The 13,092-nt window shown below is 41.4% G+C and overlaps 1 protein-coding gene across 1 annotated transcript in view; it reads right to left on the bottom strand.

Moving 5' to 3' along the window:
- Nucleotides 1-13,092, bottom strand: part of Sox102f (transcription factor Sox102F) — a 139,638-nt gene that overhangs the window by 68,520 nt on the left and 58,026 nt on the right. The window contains exon 3 of the mRNA XM_076790542.1: nucleotides 7,057-7,270. Within this exon, the coding sequence (XP_076646657.1) occupies nucleotides 7,057-7,270 (214 nt within the window). The remainder of the gene's footprint in view (nucleotides 1-7,056; nucleotides 7,271-13,092) is intronic.

Raw genomic sequence — 13,092 nt, forward strand, 5'->3', positions numbered from 1 at the left:
TCTTTAACATGTTGTAAAAAATTATTTGTTATATATTTTATATAACATTTATGAAGTTTCTGAATATTTTTTTTTCACAAAAACAGGTTTCACTGTACTATATCTACAATGTCCGCCAGTCAATAGACAAATTGCTTAACATTAAACCTACCACCACCAGTCAATATGACCGGTTCCAGATTTGTTATTTTACAATTACTGAAATTAAAATGAAAAAATTAAAATCCAAATAAATTCAATCTCGTAAGACAACATGTACAGTGACTTTTAAGGCTCGGTAGGTTTAGTGTTGAACAATTCAGTATCGAGAAACACGGTTTAAATCGAGGTCTGCCTCGATCCCCTAAAATACGAATAATTTCATCCTCCAGAAATTAACGTATGCGGTCTATAAAAATTCAGATCCATTTTAATCGCTCATATTCTCAACGCACTATTCTGAACGATGCCCATTCTTCTCAATTCGAAGGATTCTCTACGAGAAGACAGAACCAGATACATACAGACATTCGCATCGGATTCGGAGGATTGACTATTAATAATTCCCCCTCGACGATTTTGTATCATAAAAACAGTACTATACCACAGGTAACAGTACTATACTGGGACTGTACTATACCTACAATGTCCGCCAGTCCTCCCCAAAAATCAGCCGACCAAGCCCGACGAAATCGCCCACCGTATCCCACAATTCTCCAGCCTCGGGTACCCGGCAGTTCTGTAAGACACCGGGATCCCCGATACCGGTCTCCATTACCGGATACGATCTCCCGAAGGCGGAGAGCCGCGGCATATCGAACGGGTCTCGCGTGTCCTCGGCCCGTGGCTCGCAGTTCGTAAATAAAAGAGGAGCAATCTAAGGGAGTGCTTGGGTCGAGCCAGTGCAGCGCGTCTACACGGTCGAGCCACTGGGCGTGACAATATGCTCCTGCACAGGTGCAGCCGAAGGTATAGGTTCGCCGAGGCGCCTCGGGGAAGAGGAAGACTGCGCGAGCGAGAGAGAGAGAGAGAGAGAGAGAGAGAGAGAGAGAAACATAGGAAAAGGAAAGAAAGAAAGACAGAGAGTGGTCCTCTCGCCGCCCACGCGATCGGCCTTGCTGCGAAAGAGAGCGGAGGGGGTGAGAGAGCGGAACGGGCCGTAGGTAAGAAGGAGAGAGGAGAGGAGAGAGAAAAGGAGCGTGCCGAGCGCGCGAGCAAAGAACAGGAGTTAGGTGTAGCCCCCGGAACGGGTGTGTGCGCGCTCGAGTACGTGGCCGCACACCTGTGCCAATGCAGCATGGCACGGAGTCGCATAACAGGTGGAAAGGTGAAAGAGAGGGAGAGAGAGAGAGAGAAAGAGAGAGAAGGGAGGGAGATACGGGGTAGAGAGGGGAGAGAAAGAGAGGGGAACGGAGGAGAGGGAGACCCCCACTCGACCCCGAGTCTGCCAGCTCGAACATTACTATACGCCCTCCGGGACCAGAGAGGAGGAGAACGCTGAGACTACCGCCTTCCTCCTACGTTCTCTCTCCCGGCCTCTCTTCTCTTCGATTTCTCTCTCCCTCTCCCCCTCTCTCTGGCTCGCAGGTTCTCCGTCTCTCTGTGCTCCTCCGTCTCGTTCTTCGAGAAAACCCTCCGTCTCTGTTGCCATGTCTTTTTCTATTTCTCCGACTCTGTGTCTATCGCTGTCTCTCTCTTTCTCTCTCTCTCTCTCTCTCTCTCTCTCTCTCTCTCTCTCTCTTTCTCTCGGGTCCACACTCCTCCGCTCTATTCCTCTGTCTCTCTCCCGCTTGTTCGCCCCAGTCTCCTTTCCTCCGCGTCGCACTTCCGTTTGAACGTCGCCTCTCGAGGCGTGCCCGCCGCGCAAACGCCGACAAACGCGTTTTCACTCGGTGCCGATGAAATGGCCGACGAGAAAACGTTCTCCACCCTTGAAAGGGCCGACACGCCGCGGCACAGGCGCGCTTCCGCGCCGGAGGATTTCTCAAGACGATTCCCCCGGGCCGCGAGAAGCCTCCTTGATCATCCTGAATAGGTTCTGATGCGCTCCGCAACGCGGCATCCGGAGGGAATCTTTTGCGCGATCCCGAAGGGTGCGTGGCGAATTGTTTTCGCACGCGGAATTTTGGGGATCGAATTACTATTTCGGGACTTTTCAACTTCGAGTTAGGTTCTTGAAACGGGCAGACTGTCCTCGCCTTCGCGGGTTGCGTTTTGTACTCCGGGTCTTGGCGCGCTTTTTGAATCCATACTTTCAGCCCGAGCTCGTATTTTCATTTCTTTAGCGGTAAAATAGTTCATATTAATCGGATGCTAATCAGGATAATCTGAGAAAGATACTGAATTATGCGTGTAGCCTGTTGATTGGCATCTAGATATCTGCATTGCAACGAAATGTGTAACATTAAAAACTTCTTCTGCATATTGTTATTGGTTTATAAATTGTCGGGTCATAATGTACGCGATGACTTTGTAATATGCAGTTATTCATTTCCAGACTGCCACCTTCGCGCATGCATGATGATTGCGAATCACCTTTACTCTCACCTTTTTACGATCTATTTGATTATTCCCTCGATTTCTGAAACATGTGAATTTTGTTGCCCTGAACTATTGCGAGAAAGCGAGTCAAGAACGGTGGATATTATACGTGACCAAACGTGTATGTAGGTGTCTATGTTTAACGAAGGGTAATAATGATCGTAGTAATTTGCGAAATTAGTTCTCCATCGATCTAATAGAGTTCTACTTCCTCACCTAAAGGTGCACCGATAAAATTCTAAACTATGGATACACAAGCGTTTGCAGAACCGAGATTCTGAACAATTATCGATCTTTCCACAAGAAAGAAATTGTTAAACAAACCGTAGAAACTGCTATCCGAAAACCAACTTGGCCCCATGAAATCACTGCTTTAAATCATCAATTTAAGTCATTCTCCGTGAGTCACACACACAATTTTGCAATCTTTAGGAAATATAAACATCGTTCGCGAGAACATAGAAACTCAAGTACAATGAATTCTCGATATATCGTCTAGGAGATCTACCCGAGCCGTGTTATGTTTACACTCCTCGGCGAAGTCCGAAGTGGGGATAATTCCGCGACGTTTATCCTACAGGCCTTGACGACATATGTCGAGAAATCATTGTGCCCAGTGTCCTCTATGAGAGTTCAGGGAAAGCGTTGCGAAGCATACAATCGCAGTGGAATTTTCCAGTAAGCGGATTTCAACCGGATCCGCAGTTTTGGAATTTTTTCGGGAAAAACACGAAAAAATCATTAGTCAAATTAAAGAAATAGATATCAACGTGGTCGATAGCACCGACGAAGATTGAAGAGAAGCGTGACGGAGTATAAAATCGCGAGGATCTCCAGGAAGAGAAGTCTCGACTTCGACCGATCAGGGACTCGTCGCGGCGCATTCCCGGGACAATAGGACGTCCGTTGGAGCCGACATCCCTTCGACGATGGTATCGGCGGGTATCGCGATGACTGGATGGTTCGCGCGACCTCGAAAACCGCGGGTCATCGCGTGGAAGGGAAACAACTGGCGGCCGAAGCCGAGGAATCGCCGGAGAAACCTGTCTACCCGCAAAAATGGGCGCGTGCAGATAATGCCCCGGCGTATTACCGTTATTATGCCAGGCATTTACGTGCTGCGGAGACGATGTTACCTTTCCTGCGTGATATCCCGCTAAATTCGCCCCGCGGCGCAGTGCTGCGCGACGCTGCGCATCCCTGCGCAGCGCTGCGCAGCACTGCGAACTGCTCTAAGCAAACACGTTCGTCCGCAGTCTCTCCCGAGCGATCTACGAACGAGACGGAACATCGATGCTCGAGGACCCGTGGAACGATCGGTAGTCGCCCTGTGTCAAGTTTCGCAATAATGTCTTATGGCTTTTCAATTATCCCCGCCGCGGGACAACACTCATCATCCCGCCGCGATCCTCCATTATGGGAGGATCGAAAGTTTCCAGATCGATGCCGTTTTGCGGGTTTTAAGCCCCTGGTCCTTGCAATTTTAATAATAATTCAGATTTGCTAATCCTGTTCGTGGTTATTGTTGATTGTAGAGAGACCGACGCTTGTGACACTTATACCATCGCTAATTTGTATGATGTGGATAGAGAAGTTAAGAGAAAACGATAAACGGTAAATATTTTTGATAACCAATTTTTTTTTATGTCCATCTTGTAGTTAAAGTGACGGTATAGAATTTTTTGGGAATTTTTGGAACCGGGAAAATATTGGATTTTTCACTTTTTATGAATAGTGGGGTTCAAGAGCTTCCTTTGGTCTTTCCAGGATAAATTTTAATGAAATTGATAGATTCTGTAATTGGGTTGAATTTTAGTAGGAATGTTACCTCCAATGGAGTAAATAATTTGATTTTAAAAATTGAAAATTGCATTGAAGTCCGCAATCGAGTCATAATATATTAACACTAGAGCTGCCAGAGGTGCCTTCAAAGTAACTTTAAGTTTGTTCTTGTACGATTATTATTATTATAACTCTATTATCTGCCTTTCCTCCAAAAACGACCATCACTTACAATTTTTATAAAACAGTATAACCCAGGTCTCTTTAATTGCTCGATACATTTAAAATTCTAATTTTTAAATACTTTCATTTAATTTCTTGCTGGAGCAGCGTAGAATATTTAAAAGAAAAAATTTAGTATCGTTTTTATACAAACAATCGACCCCACAGAATCGTTCCCAATAATTTCATAAAGAAATTATTTATCCAGCTAGCTAGCCGTTCACACAAAATGTACCCCCTCCAATTCTAGTAAAATTTCTTACGGCTTTGCAGATTTGTATTCCATCCGTCATTTTTCTTGCAAACGCATAATATCCACAGTCTAATGATCACAGAGCTCCGGCGTTGGTCTCTCTGTGATGGTTCGACGGTGCATTTCGTGTTTTTTGAAGTAATCATTGTTAAGTAGTTAGACGGCGTTCTAAGGCATAGGACGTTCTAATTACAATATGCCGTGAACGGGAATGTTGAACGAAAGAGGATTCCACAGTGGAATGTAGAACAAATCGCGTGGCGATTCGAGCATGTTTCAACTGCGTTACACGCTCGCCAGTCGAGAGAGGCGCATGCCTTCGAGGAAACGTGCCCGTTCCTACGTAAATAAGGTGCGTGCAAATTATTGCCTGGGATAATCATTTCCTGCCATCCCCGCGGAACGCGTTTTCAATCGTCTCTATTCAGCCGAGGATTCGTTTGCGCGGACTTGACGCGCGAGTCGAGACTTCAATTCTGAAACCCATTCCAGTAGAATGACTCCGAAATTGCGACCACCAAAGTCTCTCGACTTCGTGGAGCTGAAGTTTTAATTGAATTTATTTTAATCTCGAACTCTAGCGCGCTTTTAACGAATTAATTCGGAAACCCGTTTCGATACAACAATTTCAAAACTGAAACCTCGGAATTCTTTCGCGTCCATTACTACCTGTACGATTTTAATCGAATTTTAATCTGGGGCTTTTTAGTTGAATTGTTAACACCTCGAATACCTTGTCGAAGAATTCCCCAAGATCAAAGCAATTTATGGAACTGAAATTTGCCGAACTTGAAAAATTGAATTGAAGCATGTAGATTTGAAGTTATGTAAATGAAGCAACGGTACGGTACAAATTGTAGAAAAATTTTAAAACTCACGTTTTGATCAATTTCGCAAAATAATTAAGAAAAAGAGAAAACTTCCTATTCGACTTCCATTCTCTGCGATCAATGTAGCAAATTGAAATTTTAGCAATTTAAGTTAGAAGAATAATTTTTAATCTTGATCCTGGGAAAGGAATTGCGACACGCGTTAATTTTTAACAATTTCCCAAAATTCTTAAGAAAAGAAATATCCTTGAGTTCGACTCTCATTCTCAGCAATCGAAGCAGAAAGTTTTTAGTCTTCCACGTGTTAAATTGATCGAACGTCTGATTTGAAATTGAAATCTAGCAACTTAATCATTTGCAAGTGCGATAATCACTGTGCAGCAAAAAAAACGCGTAGCGAATCAATCGAATGTCTCGAGACTCTTTGAATAATTTACTATTAAGAAACGAGTCTGTCATAATAATGCAACACTGCTAAATCCTTGGATGTTTGCACGCATTTATAGATGCAATTCATTAGTCAAATGTACACAGGGAAGAAGGGTTGATGGCCAGAAGATTAGGTGCTCGCGGGAGGCTAAAATAAATGTCGGACTATAACGAGAATACAAATTGTTGCACTATTGATAGCATCTCTCCGGTCTCGGCCAATTCGCAAACTTGGAAGGTGCCCTCCGATCGATAGATCCTAAGTACAGCGAATTCTCGATATATGTCAACAAACACAGGTCTAACCAGCGGCATATATCGTCCAGGAGACATACCCGAGCCGTGTTATGTTTACTCGAGCTTCGAGGAGCTTCACAGGGTATATCCCGCGGTAGTGGGATAGTTCCGCGACGTTTATCATCCAAACCTTGACGACATATATAGAGAAATCACTGTACTTTGCGATTATCCTTGGGAATTGTGCGAGAACGTCGCGTGCGTTTTCATCATCGGAGTTATTGTGTCTGGAATCATGCTTATGGATATTTCATATCGATTTTAGTCACGCAATCCAGAAAATCGATCGAATTTCCGTTCTTCCTGCCTTGAGGATCGTTGGTAGTGGTGCTAAGTTATCTTATACAAGGTATAAATATAATTATAAGTAAAAAGTATAAGGTAAATTAGAAGCTTATAAACACAATTATTATTCTTTCTACTTCCCACTGGTAGTTTTAACACTAGAACAACCCACCACTAAATGCAACTGGCATATATTATCTTATAATAACAAAAAATTGCATTTGTTTCGATTTCGTACCAGTTTTGTTTAAATATCTACTTCGATGAAGAAGTTTATAACAAAATTTTCTCATATTTATAATTTCAATGTTTCTAAAAAAAAAAATTAGGAGCATTTTGACTCATCAGGTAGTTCCAGTGTTAATAGAATATGGTAAACTCGATTTCACTAGGAAGAATGGACTAATGTTCGATTGAAGTAAGAAACGTTGATCCTACCTTCGACTGATCTTGCTGTTGCAGCAATTGTTCCCTGAGCAGCTGCAGCTGCAGTATCATTTCGGACAGCCTTCGCTCCTTCTCGGCGAAGCTTTCCGCGCACAGGACCCTGTGCAAGGCCGATGCACCATCCTGTTGCGTCTCGGTGTTCTGCATCCTTCCAGATGCTGGTGGTGAAGGCGCCACGCTGTTTGGCACGCTGGCGACGCCTCCGCTGCAACATACATCATCAAACATGGTCAATTACGTTTCGATGTGCGTAACGATGGATCAGCAAGCAAATAAACGAGACTATGACAAGACGTCGTGTCTTGTCAATCTGCATAGGATTTATTGGACGGTATAATTAAGTATCTAAGCATCTCAACGACATTCTCGAAATGTGCATTTTTGATAAGCAAAAATGTCTGCATTGACTGCGACTAGGAGCTGCATATACATTTTTGTCTTTTTCTAATTACTTCATTAACATTAGGTTTACGGAGCGCTAAAAATTACTACTTTATATTATTTTATAAAAATAACATGAATGCATCTATCGAAATTTGTAGCCATTTTATAATTCCTCATGGATGCATCTTTACAATCTCTATATTCGAAAATTAAAAATACTAGAATCCGCTATTTTTAGATTCTTGAAATATTTTCAATATTTTAATTTGGATCAGTTTAGCCATAAATGCACAAAATCTGCAGCCTCAGTAGCTCCTGTACATTTTCGAATTTTGTTTAAACTTTATTTACATAATTTTGGTAATCGTATGTATTTACAGTGTTGATCAGATTTTTACAAGTTCCGTTTATATTATATCGCTCAAAATTGTGTCACCTGTGATCGACCGACATGGCAGTCATTGTGTCGATATTGCGCTATACAATTGCAAATGAACCCGGAGTATTTAACAGTATCTAAAATCCTGAGAAATTAAACAAATCGTACAAGAAGCTGTATAAGGAACCACATGACCTATGGAATGACCTAATACGTGGGGATCATGCTGGCGATGCAATTCGCAGGAGATTCAACCGCTGCGGAGCGTCATAGTGATGCGGTCCGCGTCGCGCACGGGGCTGCTGGGAGCCAGGTGAATAATAGATAGGGTCGCGGCCGTGCAATCACGGCAGGCCCGAGTGTTTGCTCCCGTGATGGGGTGCTCTCGCTTTTTCCCACCCCTGACCATCGTATTCTCTGCTTCTCTCTCTCTCTCTCTCTCTCTCTCTCTCTCTCTCTCTCTCTCTCTCTCTCTCTCTCTCTCTTTCTAGCGCGTGTTTCCCGCTCTGTGGCGAATTTAGTTTCTCTCTCTCTCTCTCTCTCTCTCTCTCTCTCTCTCTCTGTCTCTCTCTCTCTCGCTCTCCCGCAGGAGAGCTGGTGCCCTCCCGGTAACCGCCCGGAGCTCTCGTTTCTCTTTTATGCCGAGGAAAATGGACCACGAATAAGTGATACGGACGCATTGTGTGCCGTGACCACATACACACGCACACAAGCCGCCACGATGGGCTCCGCAGAGACGATGGGCTTGTGAAGGATGCGATTCAGGACGAAACCGCCTACGGTGCACGGGGAATACTCACGGTGCCCGGAATCTGGGGCAATGGCATAATTAGGGGGATGCTGGCCAACCATAACGCGGGATCGGGCCTCGAAAACTGTTATAAGATCTATTCTCGGTTACACAGATGGACCAAGCGCCTCTGTTCAGAACGATTGCTCTGGAGAACAGAATTTTCAACTGTTAGGTCATTAGTAGAAAGATTCTGTAGATTCGCGATAAGGTAGAGTGACCAGGTTACCGACAAAAATAGGCGAAAAATGGTATCACGTGCATCAACTTTTCGTCCTTATTTGAGAATATTTTTCGCTGGGAAAGGGCTCGTTCGAAGGAGGAAGGTTCAATCTAGCGCGCGCTGGTCATCAGCTGACGAGATTATGCAGATATTTGGTAATATAAGCGTTAGAAGTAGGCCAACAATTGACGATGTGTTTGCAGTGGAATCCAAGCATTTTTACGCCATTGGATGAGTTTTCTGGATGAAGTTGAGGTAGCGCACGAGAGAAAATATCTCCAGATACAAATTCAGCTATATTTTGTCTTGATTCTCTGCGAAATAAAGCCAAAAACTTGAAGCACGTTTCTGACGTCAGAATTCATGATATCGATAATACAGAGTAAACAATGAGACAGGTTTAGTCACAGTTAAGTCAGTGTCTGGGCTGTGAACGGAAATTATACAGCAGTTACCGATCTGCTGACTATGCAAAAGTCACGTGACTACCCTTGGCTCTTGGCGCGCTCGTCCGCAGCTCTATCGCCCAGGTACGGCGCGCTTGTCCGCAACTCTGTCTCTCAGGGACGGCGCGCCTGGCCTCGAATGCACAAAAGCCACTATAGTGGTTCGTATCATTCAAACTGACGCTTTCCACGGAAACCACTATAGTGGCGTACTTTATAGTATACAACATAATGTTGTACTTTATAGTTTTTACTTTGTTGCACTTCAGAATTTAAATTAATCTGTGTCTACAATATAAAAATTTGCAGTTATTTTTCTATTTGTCAACGGACATATTCAGGAAGCTTTAAAAGGAAACCATTTTTTTCATGAACGTATACAATCCGTAATCTATTACTGACGACTGAACAGCGAATTTTATGCATTCATGACAAACCCAAGTCGGAGTAATATAAAACAGTAAAAACATTAGAAGAATTTTCAAATACTGCTGCATTATTTTCAACCTGTAAAAAAGTTTTATGTTGCGTAAAGATCCGGTGTCTGCTGATGAGAGCGAGGTGTATAAAGACGTTTCATAATTTTCTAATGGAATCGTTAACATTGAAACGGAGAACATAATGACCTTCAGACATTTTCGTCGATTTCGGTTCTTACAATCAGTTCGTAAGAACGTGTCTGCTAGGATACCAATCAGGATGATTTTAAGTGAAAACAGTCCGTCGCATATAATGAAGGATAACGAGTACCTAATGCAAGTAAAATTAACTAGAAAAACTAATCGAATGATCCTGTGTAATCAATTAAAAATGATCGATTACTACGGCTCTAGGAAAAAAATCATTATCGTTCCGTGTTAGATATTCTAAGAGACTCTTAGACATTCGTATAGCGAACGTGCTAATAAATTGACAGACGTAAACTTCTTAATTGTTACATTGGTCGTTACGCTTTTATTAATGAAGGTAATTAAGGTAACTCTAGTGTGAGCGTATGTTTGCAATTTTGGGGAAGACAATTTCCAAGATCTGCATCATAATTTCTTAACTAGAAGTATTGAAAATTTCAGTATTTAATTTTTGCCTTGCCACCATAAGATTGTTAAATAATGTTCTCACAATTTAAAAATAAGGTACCAAAATTAATAGAACGTACCACATACATATTGTATGCTACACTAATTTTATTTGGAGTATCTAATTGAAGGTAACGAACAGTTAATAATTTTTGTATGGGAACAGCGTCAATCATCTTGATTCGGCTAACCTTTAACTATGGAAATGAATTCTGACGTGCGTCCATCTATTTTCTTATCACAGTGAAATTTCCCCGTTTTCTTCTGATCGAGGCTGATTTCATTTCTATATTAATTAAGGTAGTAGCATCAAAGTTTCATTTGTGACAAATGGGACACTTAACGCAAGTAAAAATTGCAAGCCTTTCCATATAAACCACAATCGATAAAAACATGAATATGACTTACTACATACATAGATAAATGCTTTTACTAAATCAGAAGAAAACCATTTAACACACATAATTATAATTATAATTACACACATCAAAATTAATTCTTCTCGTCGAGTATTATTTAGCAGTGCTAGATCTAAATAAAATCTAATTGTTCTTACTGTATACCCACGTTAAAAATAAAGTGTAATTCAAAATAAAAAATGTATATTTTACCATAATTGTTTTTCTAAAAACCAAATTTGAAACGACCTCACAGACTACTTGCATAAATCACTTGAGGATTAACTCTGCAATAGTACAGACGCATCTCATCTTTTCATTTACATCTGTTTCTCATAATAAACTCTGATCTTTTCACACATAGCTTTATACTGTGAAAGTATCACTAAATTAAAAAAAAAAAGGGAAAATCAGAAATTTCAACTGATAATTTCATTGAAACAAAATTGAAGAAATTAAAAAAATTTGACCAGTTAGTTAAAAAAATATTTCGGAATCTATTCCATTTCTATTTCCATTTGTTTCTTTCCATTTCTGGTGAATTTTCTTCAGCAGTTCTACAGACAAAATCTCTTTACAGGTGTTGGCCCCGTCATCAAAATGACTTCCACTTCTAAACTCTCGAATAATTATTTGAGAGAGGACCGACGCTCGGAAGTCGCAAACGAAGCACGCGAAACGTAATAAGGTGGGAGTCGAACATGCTAGAAATGAATTCTGCATTGTGCCCCGGGGGAATTTAATTAGACGTTAGCAGTGTGCACGTTTCTTGCGGCTCCACACCGTCCGCGTCCCCGGGAACAAAAATCGTGCGCCATGAAACCGTTACTTATCGAGGAACGTCTTTTATCCTTGCACACGGTCATGAAAGGCCCTTGCTATGTTGCGTTGGCTTTCTTTCAGGCGATAATAACGCGCGCCGGTGGGCGTCTACAAGATTCTATTCGCGCCTGTTGACCCCGGGTATCAGGCAACAAAAGGCTCATTCTGTTACTATTATCATCTACGCGCCGAACCACGTTCGATCGTTTTAGCTTTCTGCACGGCCGAAAATAAACTGTCACCGTGTTCCGCCCTTTATCGCTCCAATTTTACAACTAACCCCGTTTGCGGACGTTCCGCGGTTAAAAATAAGGCCACGCAACGCTTCCTCGTCGAGTATTAACCCCGAGGACGATTTTTGACACGTTCGCCGCCATAACAATGCCTATCAAACTCTCGCAAATATAAAAAAAAATTATTTAATGCTTGGTACGCAATAGGCCAGACTTATTATTAATTGCAAACGGTTTTTGAGGGGTTTTAGTACTTATGTTTTTGAATGAGAAACTTTATAGAACTACCCTTAGAGGGGGCGTTTCAGAAATTGAAACTTTGCTAGTTGTGCTTACCTAATGTGCGTACCCTGGGAAATAAATAGTTAAGGAGTGAATGTTTACGAAAGTTACAATTTTCACTGATTGTGAGTTTGAAACGCCTAAACGAATTTTAAATGAATAGAGAAGAAAATTACAGAAGAACGCAATTTGAGCAAAAGTTAGCATTGAAATTGTTATTAAATTATTATTGGTTGCATCACAGTCTGTTCTCTCATCTCGTTAAACAACTTTCCTATTGAAAAAAGTTACAACATTTCTATCTTAGTCCAATAGGGACACATCCTTCGTCCAACTGAATTATTAAATAATAATTGGAATACTCTCGGTTAAAATAGAATCCGAAACTGAAGCAGAAGAAACTTTCTTTGTTAAATTGAAAAGGTTCACTATTTTTTTCTCTTGAAGAATTGACTTTGTTATTAATAAGAAATATAATTACAATTTAAGTTGATCGTCATAGGCTGAAAGGTTAGACGAAGTTCTTAAGTACTCGGGTTGAAATGGACCCTGGCACCGTCGTCTGTGGGTGACCCTTCACATATCAGAAGCCTACATCAACCTGATCGCACAACATTGTGTCAAAAAGCAGCTTAAAAAAAAACTTGTCTGAAATAATAATTTCAAAACAAGCGAGTAAATATTTAGATTGATTTTTTAGTGTACGATTAAAATTGCTATAGTTGTCGAAACATTTATGCAAAAATGCAAAAGTATGTTAGATAACCACCGGTGAAAGAATTATTTAAGAAAATCAATTAACTTTTCACTTAATTATATATTTAATTTAACACTTTCATTAAATTATTATTGCCAAGGATCTTTCAGCCAGCGAAAGGAATTTCTTTCCAAATTCATTGCTTACAAAACCCTCTCCGAAATCGTCCATTTTCACAAAAAAAAAAAAACGACATTAATCATCAGCGAAAGATGCATCTCCGTAACACTTCGGCCG

The sequence above is a fragment of the Halictus rubicundus genome, chromosome 7, assembly GCF_050948215.1.
Source record: "Halictus rubicundus isolate RS-2024b chromosome 7, iyHalRubi1_principal, whole genome shotgun sequence".
Taxonomy (NCBI): domain Eukaryota; kingdom Metazoa; phylum Arthropoda; class Insecta; order Hymenoptera; family Halictidae; genus Halictus; species Halictus rubicundus.